General features: G+C 36.3%; 1 protein-coding gene across 2 annotated transcripts; it reads right to left on the reverse strand.

The window, feature by feature from the left end:
* Positions 1-283: 283 nt before the first annotated feature.
* Positions 284-16,570, reverse strand: agxt2 (alanine--glyoxylate aminotransferase 2). Of its 2 annotated transcripts, none has more exons than XM_088911681.1 (14): positions 16,369-16,545; positions 15,449-15,537; positions 13,340-13,530; positions 12,174-12,297; positions 11,155-11,249; positions 9,572-9,665; positions 8,368-8,461; positions 7,830-7,930; positions 6,795-6,887; positions 5,759-5,891; positions 2,500-2,588; positions 1,914-2,063; positions 918-1,016; positions 284-670 (listed from the first exon to the last, which is right to left on the reverse strand). In XM_088911681.1, exons 1-14 carry the CDS (start codon positions 16,466-16,468, stop codon positions 569-571), a joined length of 1,554 nt encoding a protein of 517 aa, XP_088767807.1. In that variant the 5' UTR covers positions 16,469-16,545; the 3' UTR covers positions 284-568. The 2 variants fall into 2 exon arrangements, with proteins under 2 accessions (XP_088767807.1, XP_088767808.1); XM_088911682.1 differs by having other exon boundaries at positions 285-670; positions 16,519-16,570.
* Between the last annotated feature and the right edge of the window lie 4,052 nt (positions 16,571-20,622).

The raw sequence follows: 20,622 nt of genomic DNA on the forward strand, positions 1-20,622 counted from the left end.
TTTCAGTTAATTTCTTTAGGCAAGTTGCACAGACAACAAGAAATATTTATAATTTAAAATGCAATTTAGAGGTTATCACCTTCAATTTACTACTTTGAGTACATCTATTTTCCCTTGAGAAGACTAACAGGAAACTAACAGTTGGTTAAAAATAGTTTTGATCTATGACCTCAAGAAACAGGCATTTTTAGGACTAATTAAAAAAAAAACCCTTTAATATCGACACTACTATTACGAAAAATATGAAGGTTTAAGGGCAGTATTATCCTTTAACCATATTTATTTTCATTGTTGTAATTACAGCTAGGTTAAATCACATTAGTTAATATTTTATATATTTTTGAGAATATTTTGCATATTTGCAGCTAAAGCCTAAAACGTCTTTTTAAAAAACATTTCTCTTGAAATATCTAATAGTCTTTGAGAGGCTTTCAGAAATATTCCAAGTGTAAAGGGGGATATTTTCTGACCTAGCTGACAGCTGTGCATCATGATTCAAGTGTTCTCTTCCATTTTATATGGAAGTTATTTTTCAAAGTCTCTGTTGGATGGACATACTGAAATATTACTATTTCTTTTCCATGTGGCTTTGAATTGCATGGCTGAAGACAGATAGAGCGAAGTCTGCATCTTCTTTTGTAATGCACATGGGGGGCTTAATCCGGAATGTCTGCAACAGCAAAAAGGGTATTCGTGAAGAGAAACAGACAGGTAGAGGCGTGACAGTGTTAACTGGATCTGATCATGGCAAGCTCTATATCATCTCGGTACAAATGTGTGCAAAACCTAATTCTGAAGGCTTTTAATATAGTTGCCTTAGGAAAAATGTACTTTTTTTGTTAATTGCCATGGCACACAAATGCACACTGTGTGAAAACAATAGCTAGAATGGCTAATAAAAAAACGAATGAGCCTACCTGTCCATAAACTCCCCCCTTTCCAATCAGCAGGCCCATGTCTTTGCAGTCTTCAAAGATCTGGTTCATCTCTGCTGCAGGCAGGGGTTCGCGGCTTCCCTACAGGGAAAAATCAGACGTATAAGATCATATGCGTGAATTAATTTTTCAGTTGTTATAACATAATGAGGAAATTGGAGAACATTGCAAGTGTATATTTTCACAATACACATTGAGGTGTCTTAAGCTCATTGCCTCCTTGTAAATGACTGAAAGCAATCTTGGAAGGCAAAACATGATCATTTGTATTAATTAAAATAAGCAGAATTCCTAGGGATCCCTCAGCTATTAGATTTAGCAAGTACAGTATATGGTACATCTCTCACTAATAACACTGCAAGTTTATAAGCACTTGGCAGGACCCTGGACTTAGTATCGCACAGCAGGTTAAGCATACCAATCTGGAGAGGCTGAACTGCGTCTTCTCATTCTTTTGTTCTTGTACTCTGAATAACTAAACCCCCATCAATCCTGGTGGCACTTGACTCATTGTGCACTGCTGCTTGTGGAATCTTGCTCACAACTAACTGGAGATTCAGCCCAGTCATGAGCCTGCACTGTTTGGATTGAAGGGCTTTAGCTACCTTCCAATCAAGCAAAAGCCAGTTTTTATTTTCACCAAAGCCATTCACTGTAAAAGAAACTGACAGTTTTCTCCTTTAAAATGAACTATTACCGGTGATGCACAAAGTTAAACAGGAAAGGAATGGGATGTTCTGATCTTCAGTTAAGTAATACTGGAATTTTGATAATACTGTTTACTGTTATACTGTATTACTGTTTCAGAGAGTTGAAAATTTACCTAAAGCACTGAACTCCTCCTGAGATAATTAACGCCATGTCAGCTCTTAACACCTGGCTGACATCACAGCTACCAGATATGTGGGGAGCTTACTCTGAAGCCACACATACAGTGGAAGGCAAACTGGCTGATTCATACAATGAATCTTTACTTACCTTGTTCTTGACCATTTCCACCCCAATCTGCAGTCCTTTTCCACGGATGTCACCAATGATTTCAAATTTATCACGTAGTTTGGCCAGTTCTGTTAGCAAATAAGTCCCAACGTTTGCACAGTTTTGCCGAGTACCGTCTTCTTCAATAGTCTGTATTATAAAAATGTTAAAAGCAGCATGAATTACAAGCAGCTAATGATGTAAGCAAATATTACCACTGACTGACATAAAAAACAACCTATTACACTGAAAAAAACATTTCATGGTTATAACAGGGCTCTGTTCAGCATGAAATGGTAGTGCAGGATGATGTCAATCACTGAATAGCTTTCAGCATTCAATGAACAATGCGGGACCTTGGATGCTCTGTGCTTGAGGGATGTGTTGCTGTTTTGCTGGCAAAATTAAATTCATACAAAATTAAAACACAAAATTTAAGGTACTACAGACATCTGCTTAATCTCTAAATAGGGGAAATATAGCAACAACATTAAACAGAGATTTTCTACACTCTAGGACATAACAGAAAGGAATGTTTACTGTGCATCCAATTCTTCACGGTTTTTTGAAACAAATAAAAACTTACATCAAGCACTGCAGATGCAATTGCACAGCCAACTGGGTTTCCCCCAAAGGTATTGAAATGTAACCCCTTAGCAAATGAATGGGCAACTTCTGAAACACATTGAGGGTGAAAAATGAAACAATGTAAACAAAAGAACCAACAAATTAAGTTTAGCCTTCAACAAATTTCCAGTTAACCAGCACAGATCCCCAGCATCTACCAACAATTAGCTGGTGAGACAGGGTGAAGTGCTGTTTACTTAAACACGGTTTATTTGCGTGCATTCCACCTGAAACATAGCAAAATAATACATAAGAACAGAAAAAAACATAAAGGGTAATCATTAGAAAAAAGCTAAAAAGAAATATGTTTAAGCCATGATTAACTTTTTGCTATCATCATACATCAGTTGATGATTGCTCTATATCTTCTGAGATGTTATTATTCTATCTGAATTATATACCACCTCAATACTATATACAGTATATGATAATAATGGCCTTGAGATACTTTCATTATGGCACTGCTTTTCTAAAATCAAGTAATGTAATCATTATGCTACTTTCTCCCTTTTACATACAGTAGTATTATAAGCCATGATGGATACTACTGCCTTTTTTTTTTCAGGGTGGCACAGTGGTACAGCAGTTAGCATTGCTGCCTTGCAGCATTTGGGCTCTGGGCTCAATTCTGGACCTGGGATGCTATCTGTGTAGAGTTTGTATGTTCTCTCTTTGTTCACTTGGGTTTGCTCCAGGTACTCTGGTTGCCTCCCACAGTCCATAGACGTACTGGTAGGTTAATTGGCTTCTGGGGAAACTGGCCCTAGTGGGTGTATGTGTGTGCCATGCAATGGACTGGTGTCCTGTCCAAATCATACCCTGCTTTGTGCTCAGTGATTACTGGGATAGGCTTCCAGTCCCCCATTGGATAAAGTGCTTAGAAAATGGAAGTATGTTTTTTTTTTTCCCTTTGAGCATCAATTCTTCTCCTGCATCATGTCTCACTGAAACTGTATTCTACAATGTAAAGAAAAAGCCTCTGGTCAGAAAGGCTCCCACCCAGAATAGGCACACTGAGCCTGATCCTTAGGCTTAGCTCAGCACTAATTGAAAAACAGATATGAAAATTTGACTTGTTACAAAGCCAGGCTGTCTTGTAGGTGTGCCTTCAGTAAGTCAATTTTCTTCTCTGTAGTAACAGAGCCTCACGTAATATAATGATGGGAGGTTCAGAAAGCAGACCAGGCACCTCGTCACACGTGCTACACAATAATAATCACCATGAGTTTTCTGTTTTCTAGAATCTGTGGTACGATTACAATAAAAAACTCATAATTCTAATAAAGGCTGACATCACAGCTTGAGGCAAACACTTCTAATCTTTTCAGGGTGCATAGTAATTATCCTTCTTGTCTCTCGGCAAGATTGTGAAAAGAACATGTTTTCATTTTTATCCAAAAAATTTCACTTTTTAGTCAAATGCAAGATCTTCCTCCAGCTTGATGCTTCTAAGAAGCAGAGCTTCATCTGACCTTCTCCTCCAGCTACCGATGAGCAGATGGACTTTGTCATCTCTCTGCTTCCAGCAGCACAAATGTCACAAAAGATGAAAGCAAAATGGTAACAGCAAAGCCGTCTAACGACAAGTGGAAGGTGATAGTATTCAGAAGAATAAAACCAAAATATTTCAGTACACTGAAGTACCTTAATTTAAAACACAGACTATTTGCCTTATACCTGCTGCCTGGTGCCCTGAATTGACAGAATTCTTACATTATTGTCACTTCATTTAAAAAGATATACAAGGAATAAAATAACCATACTATAGACAATTCATACGTATAACTTGATTGCTTAAATAACTTAAATTCCATACCCTCAGCATATCCCTTTAAACTTGTGTACTGTTATACCATAGAAAAAAACAAGTAAAATATGCATACATGAATCTGTCTCCTTTGTAGATTTTTATTACACAGAAAAGGAATTCCATGTGACTTAAAGGACAAGGGATATTCTCAAATCATAGAGAACTATTAATCCCACTAATCTCGAAAGGTTTCTCTAAAATAATTATTAGAAGTCACCTAACATAAGAAGCCCTCCTTTAATATGTATCCATGACACAGCCCACACCTACAATGATGACTTAATAACATGACTCAGGCTTCATCTGCTTGGATACAAGCGTTACCAGTTTATAATCTGATTTTGACAGATCCCAAAAGCGAATCAATGCTGGGCCTGGTCAGTACTGGGATGGGAGTCCTCCAACGAAATCCAGGTTGTTGCTGCATGTGTTGTTGGAGGACCAGTAGGCTTCCCTCCAAACCAGAATTGCCAAACAGACACCCCAGTATGGTGAATGGGGACACTGTGCTGTAAAACTAAACTGAAGTCCTAACTGCCTCAAGTGTTTTTTTTAACTGGATTAAGTTGTAGAATGCATTGGGCCTTGTCTAAATTTCACACTGGAATTTATGAATTTGATAAGGCAGTTTCTCACTTCTCCACCTGGTCTGCTGTGAAGTGGGGCTGCTGGCACATTATGGCTGCTGTTAACGTCATTTAATTGGGCTCTGGGCTTCAATGGTGGATGAGGTGGATGAAATGGGTCATCTTCTATATAAAGCACTTCGGGATGACACACCCACCCTGGTTATGTTAACTCAGCACATGCACTATAAATTCAGCTCTTACTGGACTTCCATGGGTCCAATAAGAAAAGTTCACCCTAGATACATAAAGGGCACGATGTGCGGTGAGTTTCTCCTGTGGATGAATTGAGTGGATTAAGAGTAAATCAGTCACCACAAGCTTCCAAAAAGGCTCCACTTTACATTCTGTGTCACTGTGGTCCTCTACTTTTTTGTTTATTTTGTTTAATAACAGTATAGTGTAGGGTAACGTTCAATGAGTTATTATAATTTGCTTTGAGTAGAGCACTTAAAGCAGGCTGGTGTACATGTTACATAGCAAAAATTTAAGATCCCTAATTTCTAATATCCTACCTACACTATATCTGGATTCTTCTTGTCTGCATCACATGGGTGTTTCAGTTAATGACATGTTAGAAGAAATATTTGTTAAAATGTTCTTAAAATCATTCCACAATGTATATGAATATAAATATATGAAAAGAAAAATATACAATTTATGAACATTAATTTGAATTATTCATTTGAAAAAAACACTAATATAATTTCCAAATTTCCAAAGTATTATTTCCACGCCCTGCCCTGTGTGGTAAATAACGCGCTGCAGTATTTTGGTCTCACCTGGTGTGGTTACTACAGCTCCCATAGGAAATCCATTTGCAATTCCCTTTGCAAGGGTAACAATGTCTGGAATGACATCATGTGCAGCGAATCCCCACATGTCACTTCCTGTGCGACCAAATCCAGTCTGAACCTAGAAACCAAAAATTCAAAACAGATGGTACTATAAAATGAAATCTTCAGCATGCAGTTTATAAACCTTAAATATTTTATTACTAACTCTGTAACCAAACATAATAAAAATAGTTGTCACTCTTCCTTCCACAAGAGCAGATTTATATGCACAAAGGCACAAAAAGGAATTTGGAGTGATGCTGCATACAGCAGTTTGATTCAATATTATACTTGCACACAAATATTAAACAACTCTAATGTTCTTTCAATTTTTTAAAAAATATAAACAGAATAGTGATAGCATAACTGGGGCACTTGGACTTGTATTTAATTTTTTTGTGAAATATCTTTGAATATCAACTGTGAGGACAATTTAATAGTAGAATATTCTTCTTAAGTATTCAAGAGCACACTTAATTTATTGTCCTAGACGGTAAATTTGCTTTGCAGGCAGGTAAAGACATAACTCAATATATTTAACGTAACAGATTACACAATACATCTAACACACAATACATTTAACAGGTGTATAATGAAAAAAAAAATTATTTCGAGATAGAGTAAATGGACAATCAATTTTCCAAATTGAGCAGGCTGATAGCTGTGGGAATAAAAGATGACTATTACTCTTTAATCTAGGCAGTCTAAATTGATGCCCAGTTGGAAGGAGGTCAAATTCACGGTGCAAAGGGTGGTCATGACTGGCCTTCTGCGGTATTGCTTGACGTAGATGTCTGAAAGCTGTAGGTGTAGCAGACCCTTAATTTTGCTGGCTACCTTCACAATCCAGCTCAGTCTGTTTTTTATTACATGTATTAAGGTTACCAAACTGAATGTTAGGATAGATTCAATGAAAGCTATACAGAGAAAAATAATTGTTATATATTAAAAGAGCAGAGTTTTCTTAGGGAGTGCTTCTGACCTCATCAGCAATGCAGACCCCTCCTCTCTCTCTGATAAGGTGAAATGCCTGTTTCAGGAAGCCTTTTGGGTACTGCACTACTCCTCCCAGTCCCTGAAGAAACAGATCACTGATGTTACATGATATTTTTAACAATCTAAAATTTGGCCAATTGCCAAAATTAAAAAAACCTTTTTAAATCTCATACTGGGTAATTACCTCAGCATTAAATAAGCACATTTAATATATCATCCCAATCATCCTTATCAGTGGGAGACATGGGGAACATGGAAATACTAGGCAAATTGATGTAGAAATCAAGTACCAAAAACTTCAATATTTCTACTTCACAGTACGTCAGCCCTCCTTGCTGAGTGTTCGCTGTGTCTGAAGTCAACTGACTCTTAGTTACACTTGAAAATGAGACAACCAAGAAATGGGAGAGGATTTTGATAGTGACCAAACATAGCTTATGTGCATGTTCAATGAGTGGAGATAACTCCAAAACACATAAGACATAAGTACATGAGACAAGCAGTTGTTTCATAGCACATTAGAAGAATTAAAACTAGTAAATAGTATTTACTGTAAATGTGTGCACTTAGACAACGTATAGAAATGCATATTTCAGAAGATAGAACATATTTGTACGTTGTTAAGATATCAGAAGTGCCGAACAGTTAACAGATTTTTAATACTCATATTAATTATATCTGAGTAACCCTAGATATCACTCATGCAAAATAATTTAATTGGACCAGCACTATTTTTAATTTGGTTAGGACTTTACATAAGGGATTCACAGCATAATTCACAGAAAAATTGTTTAGACGTTGTGAGTACAGAATTCTGCAGATGTTCTAATTTCTTAATAATGTCCTTAATGATGTAATAAAACAAATTGGCTTATTAGGAAGCCAGCTGCGAGTCTATTATGTGTGTATTTATCAGTAGAAAGTTTATAATGAATGTCCAAAACACCATATATTTTTAATGAAGAGCACAGCATAAAAACTGCTTTCTTTCAGTGTTTTTTGTCAAGCATATTTTTCATACCTGTATAGGCTCTGCAAAGAATCCAGCAATCTGATTAGGAACACTAGTCTTGAGAACCTCTTTCAGTTGCTCAATGTACATGTCATTAGCCTGGCAACAGCCTGGTATTGAAGATCACAGTTATTTCAAGTAGAAAATGTTTGATATACAAACAACTATCAGAAAACTGGTAATGTACTTTTGACATGAAACACTATAATACATTCTACAGAAAGATGAAAAATATTTTCGTACAGGTGTTTATAAATTAAATGTATTACTTCATTATTTACAATTTATTGACTTTTAACACTTTTCAAGGTGGTAAAAACTACAATAAAATTATTAATTTCATTAATATGATTAATTTATGGTATGGAGTATGCTACTGGAACTCTGTTATCCTGACTATGCTACTGAGCTCCCTCTTTCCTGTACAGAGAAAGTACCATTACTGCCATTACAGGGTCAACTGAGCCCAGAAGTAAAAGAGTGATTTCAGCAGCAGCACATTTCACAACTCTCCCCAAATAATTGCAAAACACTACTGAATAAGTACCTGGAGCACAACTGCAGTCACGAGCAGCTTGAACAGGAGAATCTCTACAATGCCTTCCACCCCACGGACCTCTAAACACATCAGGGCACATGGTCTGTAGAAGCAACAGAGATAATACTCTTTAACAATCAAGTACTGTATGCACTCATATTCCTGGCATTGCTGTATTACCAAAACATTCAACTATCAGTTTTCTAACAGCTTTATCCAATACATTTTTGCAAGGTAGCCAGAACCTACCCTGGCAAGCTATATGTATTGAACAAAATAAATTAAACATGTTATATATATACAGTGAAATCAGTAGTATTACTAGATGTGAAATATGATAACAAAAAAATAGGTTCATTAGTCTCAGCATCAGAAGTCTGATGACATCATACTTTGTTTAATATTTAGTTTTCATAATGATCTACATGCATAAAGATAAAGGACAAACAAGCGAAAATACCCCAGCAATCTGAACCAACGCTATTTGGATGTTTGAGTATATGCAAACTGGATTGTAAGAAGCTAATGATCTGCCAGTATCACTGGATTTTCCCCTTTCTTGATGTTAGTGGTATGGGGTTTTCTGCTGCACAGATCTGAGGTGTCAGGGGGCCTCAGTGTTATGTAATCAGGTTTATGCTGCATATTATCTCTGTTTTTGCTGTCTGGATTAGCCCATGCATTCTTTTGGTGGAGACTTTGTTGAAGAAATTATTGTCACTTCCCTTTAAAAGACAATCAGGAGTCTGTCGCAGAAGTTAGAAGAAGTTTTTATCTTATGCGCATGGGAGTGAAACACACAGAGATTCTTGGTGTATTTTTCTCAAATTGATTAAATTAGACAGTCCTTAAATATTTTTCTGTTATCTATCACACTTTCCTGTGCTTATCAGATTGGCAGCGTTCCAAAATCATGCACATCTCCCTCTTCCCTATTTGCCAAAGATAGCTTGTTTTAAAATAATTGGTTACTTACTTCTGTAGCACGTGTTCCTATATAACACAGTACATATTACATAGTAGCCCTTGTGTCCAGCATTCTTCCATTCCAGTTCAAACCAGTTCTGTATGTCCACTTTATAAAAGTACTGCAGCTTCAGCAGAAAAAGTATGTACACTGTTCACAGAGACCCTCTCAACAACTTAGAGAGGGTATAATGGCTTTTGACTCACCATTAAGCAATGCTAAGTAAAACCATGATGCAAAACTTACTGTGTGGCACCCAAATCCAGCAGCAATGGGGTATTTGTAGTCTGAGTTTGATGTCAGGCCTAATGATTGTGGACTGCCACCATGGTATGACCCTCTGTACAGAACAACCAGGAAAAAAAAAACATTCTGTCATGTCACAGATGTCTGCTTTACCAGAACCAATAGACATATTTAATAATGACACTTCACACATGATGTATGGCTGTTAAAAACAACTCTGGATAGAATGAACTTGGATAGTGGGAGCAATTAAAAAACAGTCTTCTTCAATTCATGATGTCATGGATTTAATTGTTAATTTGCAGTTCTAATTCAGCATTTAGAATAAAATCTATTGTTAATGTTTAATTCAAATGTATCCTGCACTTAAAACAGCATAACACCACAAGCATCTTTAGAGAGGCTACATATTGTGCAATAGCAATATTCATATTTGTTTATATTTACTGTTACCAAAGATATACAGACTACATAAGTATTTGTAACAACTTGTCACAGCAGAGGTCATCGCATGTCTTAGGGTAAGGGACATTGTGAACACTTACTGTACTGTATGTAAACTACAGTATGTCTAAGGGATTACAAAAGGGATTACAGCATATAGTCTTTTTGAAAGTGTTCTGGCTACATAAGATCATGTTCAAATAACTATATTTATAAACAGACAAATCGTGATTTCAAATAAAAAGGTATATGAAGCCTATAGTTTGTAATTTTCAACAAAGTCCTACCATATGAGTACCACAGACATAGAAAGACCATATCAACAATCTCTATAGACAGAAAACATAACAGGCATAAATAGCAGTATGTAATAACTTGGATTTGTGCATCAAGCAAGCCCTAATGTAAAGTGAGTAATTTTTTTTAATACAAATACTCAAATAACCAGTCTTTTCAACAGTGGTGTTCAGAAGGGCATCTCTGAACGCACAAAGCATCGAGCCTTGAAGCGGATGGGCTACAGCAGCAGAGGACCACATCAGGTTCCACTCCTGTCAGCTAAGAACAGGAAGATCACGCTACAGTGGGCACGTGATCACCAAAACTGGACAACTGAAGATTGGAAAAACTTTGTCTGGTCTAACGAATCTCGATCTCTGCTGCGACACGCAGATGGTAGGGTCAGAATTTGGTGTAAACAGCATGAATTCATGGATCCATCCTGCCATGTGTCAACAGTACAGGCTGGTGGTGATGGTGTAATAGTATGGGGAATGTTTTCTTGGCACACTAATGTTCATAACATTTTTATAGTTACTGCAGATGTTTGACATTTTTACATGTGCAAATAAGTTTAATTAAAAAAAACAAATAAATCATAAGTGCATAAGAACCATCGAGACACACTGTAGTAGTCAACTGATCTAACTATTGCTGAAAGAAGCCATTTACTGAATGAAGCCAGGGTATCGGTTTCAACAAATGGCTTGGTAGCTTACTCCATACTCCCACATGTTCTGTTCAGTTTCAAGGTTCCCTCTTTAAATGCAGCCGGACTCTGCTCTTTACATGAACAAGGAAGTTGCTGAGGAACATGGGAAATGTGAAAGAGAATGCTATACTCCCACGTCCCACATTACCTGAGTGTTATGATGTCAAAGTTTCCCGTGTGCAGCCTTGCCATGAGCATAGCAAGGTCATTAGCCTCGGAGCCACTATTTGTTAAGTAAATGACCTGGGGGGACAGATAGCACAGTTCAAATTGATTTTCTCTCCTACTACAAAACTAAGATGCTTTCACAACAGCAAAGAACTAAAGGAGATATGTACATGATATACATGAAATTTACATCTACATGAGATATCAAGTTTATCCTATCCTATCTTTAGAGAACAAACAATTGACTGAGTTACTGAATTTGAGTTTTGTAATGCTGGTTTTTATATATAATGACGTATATGCAAGACAGACATGTCCAACATTAATGCACATGTTCCTACACCTGAAGTGTCCTTAAATTAAAGTACGTTAAAGTTTCGTAAGTTAAATTATATAATCCAGATGTTGCCTGTTCAAATCATGGCTGTATATTCCACAAACAAAGCAAGAGCCAGGCAGTCTGGACCTTTTGGTTTGCTGACAACAATACACACTGTATTTCACACAGGCTTTCAGAAGATGGTTCATAACACAGCAGTGCTCAGCCCACAGTTATCCCTCATCACAACCACATTCCACTTTGGAACCCAAGCAAATATGTGCATTACACTTTCTCCTTCACAGCTGAAGTTTGTTTCTTATCTTTAATAACCAATGTCATGTTGAAGATGTAGACATTTCAGCTACAGGAACTGAACCCAGGCTGCCTGTTGTAAAGTGTTTTTATTTATTTCCAAAAAGCAAGTATAGTCTGGCAAGGCAGGGACAATTTGATTTACCAGCTATAACGCATACAGACGTCTAGCAGATGTCAATAACACAGCAATACTCACAGTAGTCATAGCCACGAACTACAGCACACATTCAGACAGATGTTTATGTAATACATAAATGTCTGATCACTACCTGTGTTGGGTGGCCTTGATTTTATTTTTTTCTTATCATAAAACCACTTCTCATATCTGGGGGAAATTGTTATAATCAGAGGGAATTTTGTACCTTTAGAGGATCTGGAAAACAAGCAGCCAGTTTTTCACAATACTCATGGATTGGAGAAAGCACATAGATTTGTGTTGTGTGCCACAAACGTTCCATCTGTCTTTGTGCTGCAGCTTTGACTTTTCTGTAGAGATAAGGGCAGATGATGAGTTCACAATTGTATTTTAATATTTAATGCTGTGCATTCTCACATTTTCACTGTAATTCTCAGAAACCTGTGCACTAAAAAGACATGTCCAATCATAGCATCTCATCTCATTTTGTTGAAATTGTGGTCTCACAAATCATCAGGCAGCAATATCACATATTCATAGATTTAATTCGGTGTCATTAGTCCTTAATTGTTAAAAAATATGTCTAACTTTAGAATCTGAGTAGCCTGAGTAGCCACAGTATAGCGAGCAAACAAAGGTGCATCTCGTTGAGAAGCATATCATCCCTTCTGTGAAAAACCAAAAGGCATTTGTGTTCTGTATTAGGGTTGTTCTGCACCAATTAATTCTGATGGAATAATGAACTGAGGAACAGACAGACAGATCATATATTTACCAGTATATGTTAACCTGATGCTGGCAAAAACAAGACTGGTTTAGACAGGTGTCCTTTGTGAATAAGCTCAACATATTCAAGCTAGATTAGAAATGCACTTTATAACAGGACAACAAAACGAAGCCTTCATCAAGCTCAATGACTAGATTATTAAAACAGCATAAAAAATCTCACTAGAACATTTATGGTGTGAGCAGAAAAGAGCACTGCACAAACACAGACCTGAAGGAGCTATAGATATTCTGCTCGGAGGAATGGTTGAATATCCCTCAAAAGAAATTTAACAACCTGTTATGAGGCTACCGGAAGCACCTCCTCAAGGTTTACAAAGGAAAGGAGGGGTCATAAAATACAGATTCTAAATAAACTTGAACATCTTGCAATATCAAAGGTCAAGCATGTCTTTTAATTTGAATAAAAAATGTGCACTAAATCAACTTTTAAAGTTCAGAAAGGATGTGAATAAATTTGGGGGCTACTGAGTTTGACCACCCTTATCAAACAGCGAACACTAGAGTAGATACTACATTCATCCTGAAATAGGTAAAAAAAACATTCAGACATCCAGTGCAAGATGGCTGAAAGGTAAGCATTGCTTTAAGATTTAAGGCACTTACGGATGACAGTGTCCAACACTAACAGTGGCAATTCCACCAAAAAAATCAAGGTATCGTTGACCATTTACACCCCACAACCACTGCATGTAGCCTTGGTGGAGAAACACAGGACTTTTATAGTATGTAACCTTCATTGTCATTGGACTGCAGTTACGTTTTCGTATTTCCATCATTCTTTCCGTGGACAAATCCTGCAAAAGAAGTGGGGCACCATCAAAGATAAATAGATGTGGTTTCATATACTTCTGGTGTAAAGTTAGGAAAAGAAGAAGGCTATAGGTTGGGATTCACTTAGTCAACTATGACTACTTAAGCCATTATCCTAGATATTGCAATAACTGATTATTTAGCACAAAAAGAAAAAATAAAATAAAGTTTCAAAGTTATTAGGAGTACATCATGCTGAATGTTTCAATGGCGAAAGAGATCATACATGGAGGTCACATGAGGCTGTTACTCGATATGCAAAATACAAATTCAGTCCATATGACCTATTTCTGACTAGAAAGGGCAGGATCTAAACAGTACTGAGGAAACTAAATGCACCTTAAAAATAAAAATAATGTGAGTATCTCAACATATCACTTATCTTGAGCTTTTGTCCCCACAGTGGAGCCATAAGTAAAGACTCTCTCCAAATGCAAAATAGAGGAATTTTATAAAAAAAACAAATCACCCAGTATTACTGTGTTGAGAAAAAAATACTATTGAGAAAAGCGGGGTGTAATAGAAAAAAACAGCTGCTAAAGTTACGAATATCATGAAGAATCGGGTCTCAGAAACAAGAAGAACAGACTGTGATCTGCAACATCATGATTATAAATAATCCAGTGTTTGTTGGGGAGAGTGAATGATCAAGTGAATACTTTTTAATGTTTTAGTCAAAAATACATGTCTTCTTTTATTAGCACTGCCAGTGATTAATGACACTATTGTAAAATACAGAAAGCCATCTGAACATACTAATAGCACATTTCAAATTAAATCGAGTTTTTGCTTTTGGTATTTTTACCAAGAAGCACATCTCTCTACAATATGTAAAAAAGTTTCATGCACTAAAAAAATACAAAGTATATCATAGACAAAACACACATTATACTCAACTTCTGAGGGAAAATTGCTTTCTTGTATTGAGGGATTTCAAAGTGATAGTTACTGTATTTATTGTATCAATCATAAAATTGTAGAATATTACGTATATACTAAGGAAGCACAGAAGTGCTATCACTGGGAACTTCCTCTTACCTTCTAAAGCCATGCTAGTAGGCTGAGTGGCCATGCTAAATTGTTTGTTTACTGCTCCATCAAGATGTCTCTGCGAAATAGACAATCTCCTATCTGAGTAACAGTTCAGTAACTGAGGGATATGATTTGTTGCTGTCTCATACTAAATCATGCCAATAAACACCCTTTTTCCATTATTCACCCATGTTTACTAACTGATGTCTAAATTGTCATTAAGCCTTTAACAATGAAGTCCAATCCATATTTTATCCCTGAATGCCTAGAATAATCTAAACACCAATTTTATGAACACCATGAGATTTATGTCATTATGTATAAAGTGAGACATGTAAATATTGCACCATATCTAGCCTTAAAATATTATTACTTAACCACATTGCCTTCACCAAAAGTTAAAACAGAATAAAGCTGACACCCTTTAGCTGCTGCAGCAATTAATTTCCTTCCTGACACAAACACACCATAAAACAGGATCAACTTCTGTCACATATCAAAATACAATGGCTAAATAAAACAGGACAAACTCCCAAAGAGCTGTGGGAAACAAGACAAGCAAAACAACTTCTGTAACATACAGTACAGTATCAAAGGAAATTACAAAAAGTAATTATATATCAAAGAACTAGAAACAAATTTCTTTCCAAGCCATACTGTATATAAGAGTTGGGAAACCCTCACACTGTTCTGCTTCGCAGATCCAATGTGCTGCATTTATTAAGCTCAATAAAAACTGATTCTACACAAGACTGTGTCCTGCTCTTCTGATGAAGCATTTCCCACAACAACCTCCAGCATGCAGTTCATTATTATAAAATACAGCAAAATCGACATTATTTACATTTTAAAGTGATCTTGGACACTGACCTTATATTCCTCAGGTTTGAAGTCACATGGGGGCATTTTAGGAAGATTTTGTAGTGGGTAATTCTTGATAGACTGCTGACATACTGCACCTAATGAAAATAATATTAGCATTTCTGTCAAGTCCATAACCATTAAAGAAATGGCAACTACAATGGACTGCCAGTTGCCATCTTAAACAATCCTGTACTGTGAAATTACAAGAGTGAAAGCACACAACTTTATAAAAATAAACTGTATTGCTAGAACAAAGAAAACCTGAAGACACCTGAAGAGGGCTCAATAGTTTACAGTACAGGTAAATATGTTTTTTCCCGACAGTATAACAAAGTTCACTTTCCTAAAACATTGTTCTTAATCATCTCTAAATGTTGTTATGAGTAGTGAGGCAGGATTAATAATATACTGTTTGAATGTTCCCAAACATACACCCCTAAATAATAATGAAGCAATCTGAGCAAAGCTTTCATTCATTCTTCTGAACCTATGCATGTACTGTGACACAATAATAATAATAATAATAATAATAATAATAATAATAATAATAATAATAATAATAATGTGTTCAATATGAAGAATTAAACAGAAGAGATTCAATGCTTTGCGTACCAAATACTGACGTTAGTGTTCAAAGTTTTTTTAAAGTTTAAGGTCCAGTGTTTCCTACTAAGAACAAAATCATAGTGGACGCATGTGATTTTTATGGGGTGCAATGCAGATTTGCACTGTGTGGCCTTTTAAATGTTAAGCAACAAAACTGTTATTTGTTAAACACATGTGTGTTTAAGTAACAAAATCAAAACACGCAAATAATCAATATTTGTTAGGTACTGTACATAACGGCTTCCAAGTCAATATTTTTGTATTTTACTTGATGTACAGTATTAATTGAATCTGCATTGATAAAATTATACTGCACTTACCACAGAGTCGGTGGAATGTAACCAAGGATTCAGCAAGTCTTACTGGGTGCCTTTTCACATTCCATGACGAGGACTTAATTCCAAGAAAGGCCTTAAACATTTTTTTCAATATTTAGAGCACAACACTGAAACAGTCAGTCTACGACTAACCTTTTTGTAGCACTCCAAAGATTCTTGATCAACTTTCCAAAGGGAGGAGCAAAACTGTCCAATGGCAACTTGATAATGCCGTCAAAGTTGCCTTAAAAAGATTCGCAGCATAACACATTTCGCAGCTGGGCTTGGACAGACCCGTTTCAGAACAGGGATCAAAATAATGTGCAATTGCGTTTTTTGAGACATATGTTGTACCAAATACTGTTAACAGTTAAAATCTCATTGCAGATATTAATTGTGCGCTTAAATTAAATTGTCCGCTTCCTTAGGCGAAATATGTAACATTAAACTAACCACTAAAAGAAACACGCTGTGCGGTTTGCTTAAATGCTGATGAAAACATTTGTTTTGAAATTGAGATTAGAAATAATAAATATTGTATTGTAATTTTGAAAAGAGGTTTCCTTATTATGCGAGTAAATCTCATTGTTGCCTAAAACTGCGGTGAAGATTCTTCTGGAAATATTTTACAGATCAAAGTGCAATGTGGCAAGAAAGTTATGTACTGTACTGTATTCATTAAGAGCTACAGCGTGTATCTACTAAGACCTTTGGTTCCTCCTTTAATTTGCTTTGCATACTTACAGTAAAAGACTTTTGACATACCCGTGAAAAAGAAACAAGCCTCACTTACAAACTTTTTAACATAAGTAAAATGAATTTCTGGAGGTTTGAAACTGTTTCGCTAATAGGTTTCTTGATAAACATTTTCCCCAAAAAACATAGTGGAATTCAGTTCTGTTTGTTGTAATCAGCTTATATTCCTAATGAGTTGTGTTTAACAATAACATACTCAACAACTAAAAAAAAAAAGATTGTGAAATCAACACTTTCTAGTGATGACGGCAAAGAACTCAAAGGACATTCATAAGGTAGTCGTGTTATTCCTGTGTTAGTCGGTTAGAATTCATCAGGAATTTGTAAACATTGGTAGGAATTGTTTCTAAATAATGAATTGAAGTGTTATGAACACCACAGTGTGGATTTTTTTTCCAATTGTGAATGTGTTACAAATGTAAAATTCTCTATATTATGATTAATACATTCATATTACAGTGCTCTGAAATTCAAACGAACAATTATATTCACGTATTTTTTAGTTTCTCTTTATATATGCTCCAATGCAAAAAAACAGAAGACACTGCATGTTCATTAGTTGGTTGTGTTTTATTGCAGCACAGCATCAAATCCACAAGATGGCTCAGCGCAGCTTCCCATTAAATATGCTGATATTCGGCTGTACTCTAAATTCACTTCATTTTTATCTCTAGAATTTATAAATCACTGTTTCCAAAGAGGCACAATTATGAATGAAACACAAAAAGCGTGCATGCTGTATATAAGTGTTAATAAAATGGAGGGGAGACTGTTTTACTGTACAACACCTCAATTTCCATAAGTTTTTCCCATTGTTTCTCAAGGTTAAAGATATGCTTGTCATAAAATTTTATTATCTCCTTGGATGATTTTTAAAAATCAGCAGTGAAATATATTTCAGAGGACACATGAAGAAACTACAGGAAAGTACATTTGGATCAAGCTATGATATTGAAGGAAATACCTTCCTGATAGAAGGAGCCAGATGAGATCTTCAAAGCATTAACAAACGTCTCCCCCAAAAAATCCCAAAACGTCTACTTACAGTAGGCTGGATGGCCTCATATTGTTTGTAACTTGTTCTTGTGTTGTCTGAGCCATTCCTGTACCACTAGTAGGTCCCCATTTACAGTTGTATGAACTTAGTTTCAGATATTAAAAACATTTAAAATGCTTTTTATTTCCGTCCAAAAAACAACACAAATTTACGTTTTGGGATGGAGACTGAGCAACTTTGGTTTTTACTTAACAATTAAAAACAGCAAAAGGTAATAAAGGTAAAAAAAAATTTAGGAAAACCCAATACGAATGTCAGCATGAAAAACTGAAAAGGTAAACATAGCTAATGGCTGCTTCCTTACTCTACATTTGTAGATGTATCTAGTAGCGGGAGTACTTGTATTGATTTAGCATTTTCAAACAATCAAGATAAAGTAAGAAACACAGTGAGAAAACCATTAAGGGACTCAGTCATATTATGTTATTCTTTTAAGTATATTTTAAAAATAAACAGGTCCCAAATGAATGTTGCAAAGAAAGAGGTAAAGGTTTATTCCATGCTGAAAAGAAGGCTCCACAGCCAAAACGATGTGTCTCTTTTCTATTCAGCATGCAGTAAATATTTACCTGTTCCTTTGCAGCCTACGCATCCTGACGCAGCTACCTACTTGAACTTCTTCAAAACAAATGTTTACAATAATTAGGACTAAAGGAACTATATAGTAATAGGATTCTACGGAACAGTCAGATAGAGATGAGCTTCTCATCTAACCTGCAGAGGACATCGAACCCAACAACAGAAGCAATAGATACACCTTATGATGTGTTATATTTATACTGTCTATTCAGAAAGCCTTTGACGCTGTACTCATGAACAATTATTTCTTAAATTTTAGGCTTCTGGCATTCAGGATAATTCAAGCCCTTTGTTAATAGACAGAAAACTCAGATAAGAGGTGAATGCATAAATTAGGCAGATGCAATTAGTGGAGTAGCTTTGGTAGGACTTTGATAGGCAGCAAGTGTTCTGATGCTTTGAGCTTGAGTTTATGAGTACATAAAATGAATACCTATTTCTGGTATTGATACACTCTGCAATATTGTGCCCTTGTGGGAACAGCAGCTCACTGTTTCTAAAGAACAAAAAAAAAATCCTATTGAACCAACTTATAGTACTTAAGTGCTACACTGGTGTGGGGTTAGGATACCAAGGAAGATATACAGGAACTGAGGTGTCACCTCTGAACTTCATTGCCATGGTTACTGCCTGATGGCCAATGGCAATGGCAGTGCTAAAACACTTCCCCTGCTTTATAGGCAGATGCCAAAATGCATTTTTATTTTTCAGATGTTTGAGGAAGGAAGAGAGGAGCCCATTTTCACCTACCTGTTCTTGCCTGCAGAACCAGACATCTCCATACCCTCGTATTACTCCCACTCAAAGCAGAAGACATTTCCACTTACTCCCTTAAATAAGTCACAGCACTTAGAATGTGCAGCAGCATTAAACATTTTCTGGTGTTTAAGTTCAAGAGCCCAACATATTACATCCAGTCTTCCTCATTGGCAACTCTTATACACTCAGAAGTGCATTACTCTTTATAAGGGAAAGTAAAACTGCTTTCATAAAATATAACTAAACCTCCAAGGGACACAACATTTGAACAAAAATGCATCCACATAAACAACAGTGATTAACAAATATTTCCACAAATATAAAAAAGCAGCTCTTTTTCCTAAATTTCACTGTGTCCCTTTTGTACTAGATGGGTTGAAATAGGTTTTCTTCTGACCCACTCGTTGCCTCACCTTCCATATACTGTATATTATCTGGCTGTCTGCCTTTTAAAGACAATATTGGTGACATTGGCTGGCTGTGGAATTTCCGAGGAACGTTCCAGCCGAGAAATTTGGTCTCCATGCAGTTTTGTTCAGGATTGCTGGTTGTAGTCTCTCCAGGATAAGGGACAATACGAAAAACAGCCTGCACATTTATTCTACTCCCACTTGAAACATTTGTTGCAATATTTTTTTGTTAAAAACTGTATCCTTATATTCATTAACCTTACAGATTATCAATGTGAGCCTTTTGGTTTCCAAAAGCAATTTTTTTTTTCAAATTTCCCAAGCTTGTCAATTTCAAAAGCACGAGCCCAGTAAAAAAAAAAAAAGGTCTGGTTAAGCCTAGACAATCCTATTAACAGAGAGCCAGCAGCCTGTTCATGGTTTCTGCAGCAGAGACAAGGAAAATCAGGAGGATTTAGCAGCACCTCTGCAGGACAAGCTGAATGACACAAAGATATTTAGCAAGTGGGTGTCCCTGTGTCCCAGCTGGAGGAGAAGAGCTTAATGAAGAGCAAACTCGTTGTGTTCCCACATTCTCTTGACCAGAGATGAGCCGCAACAGTGAAGTTGATCCAGCTGCATGGGAGCCTCACCATGGCAGAAAAGGAAGTTCCCAGCTGCTGATGACATCAGTGTGCAAGATGGGAAAAAGAGCCA

This window comes from Atractosteus spatula, chromosome 3 (genome assembly GCF_055471065.1).
Source record: "Atractosteus spatula isolate fAtrSpa1 chromosome 3, fAtrSpa1.hap1, whole genome shotgun sequence".
NCBI lineage: Eukaryota > Metazoa > Chordata > Actinopteri > Semionotiformes > Lepisosteidae > Atractosteus > Atractosteus spatula.

Excerpts from the sequence above, each read along its gene's own strand:
- agxt2 (XM_088911681.1), bottom strand. The coding sequence starts at position 16,468 with ATGTTTAAGGCCTTTCTTGGAATTAAGTCCTCGTCATGGAATGTGAAA. Across the intron at positions 8,462-9,571 it reads CTGGATTTGGGTGCCACACA|ACCATGTGCCCTGATGTGTT; the intron begins GTAAGTTTTGCA and ends TTGCTTCTACAG. Across the intron at positions 7,931-8,367 it reads TGACTGCAGTTGTGCTCCAG|GCTGTTGCCAGGCTAATGAC; the intron begins GTACTTATTCAG and ends CTTCAATACCAG.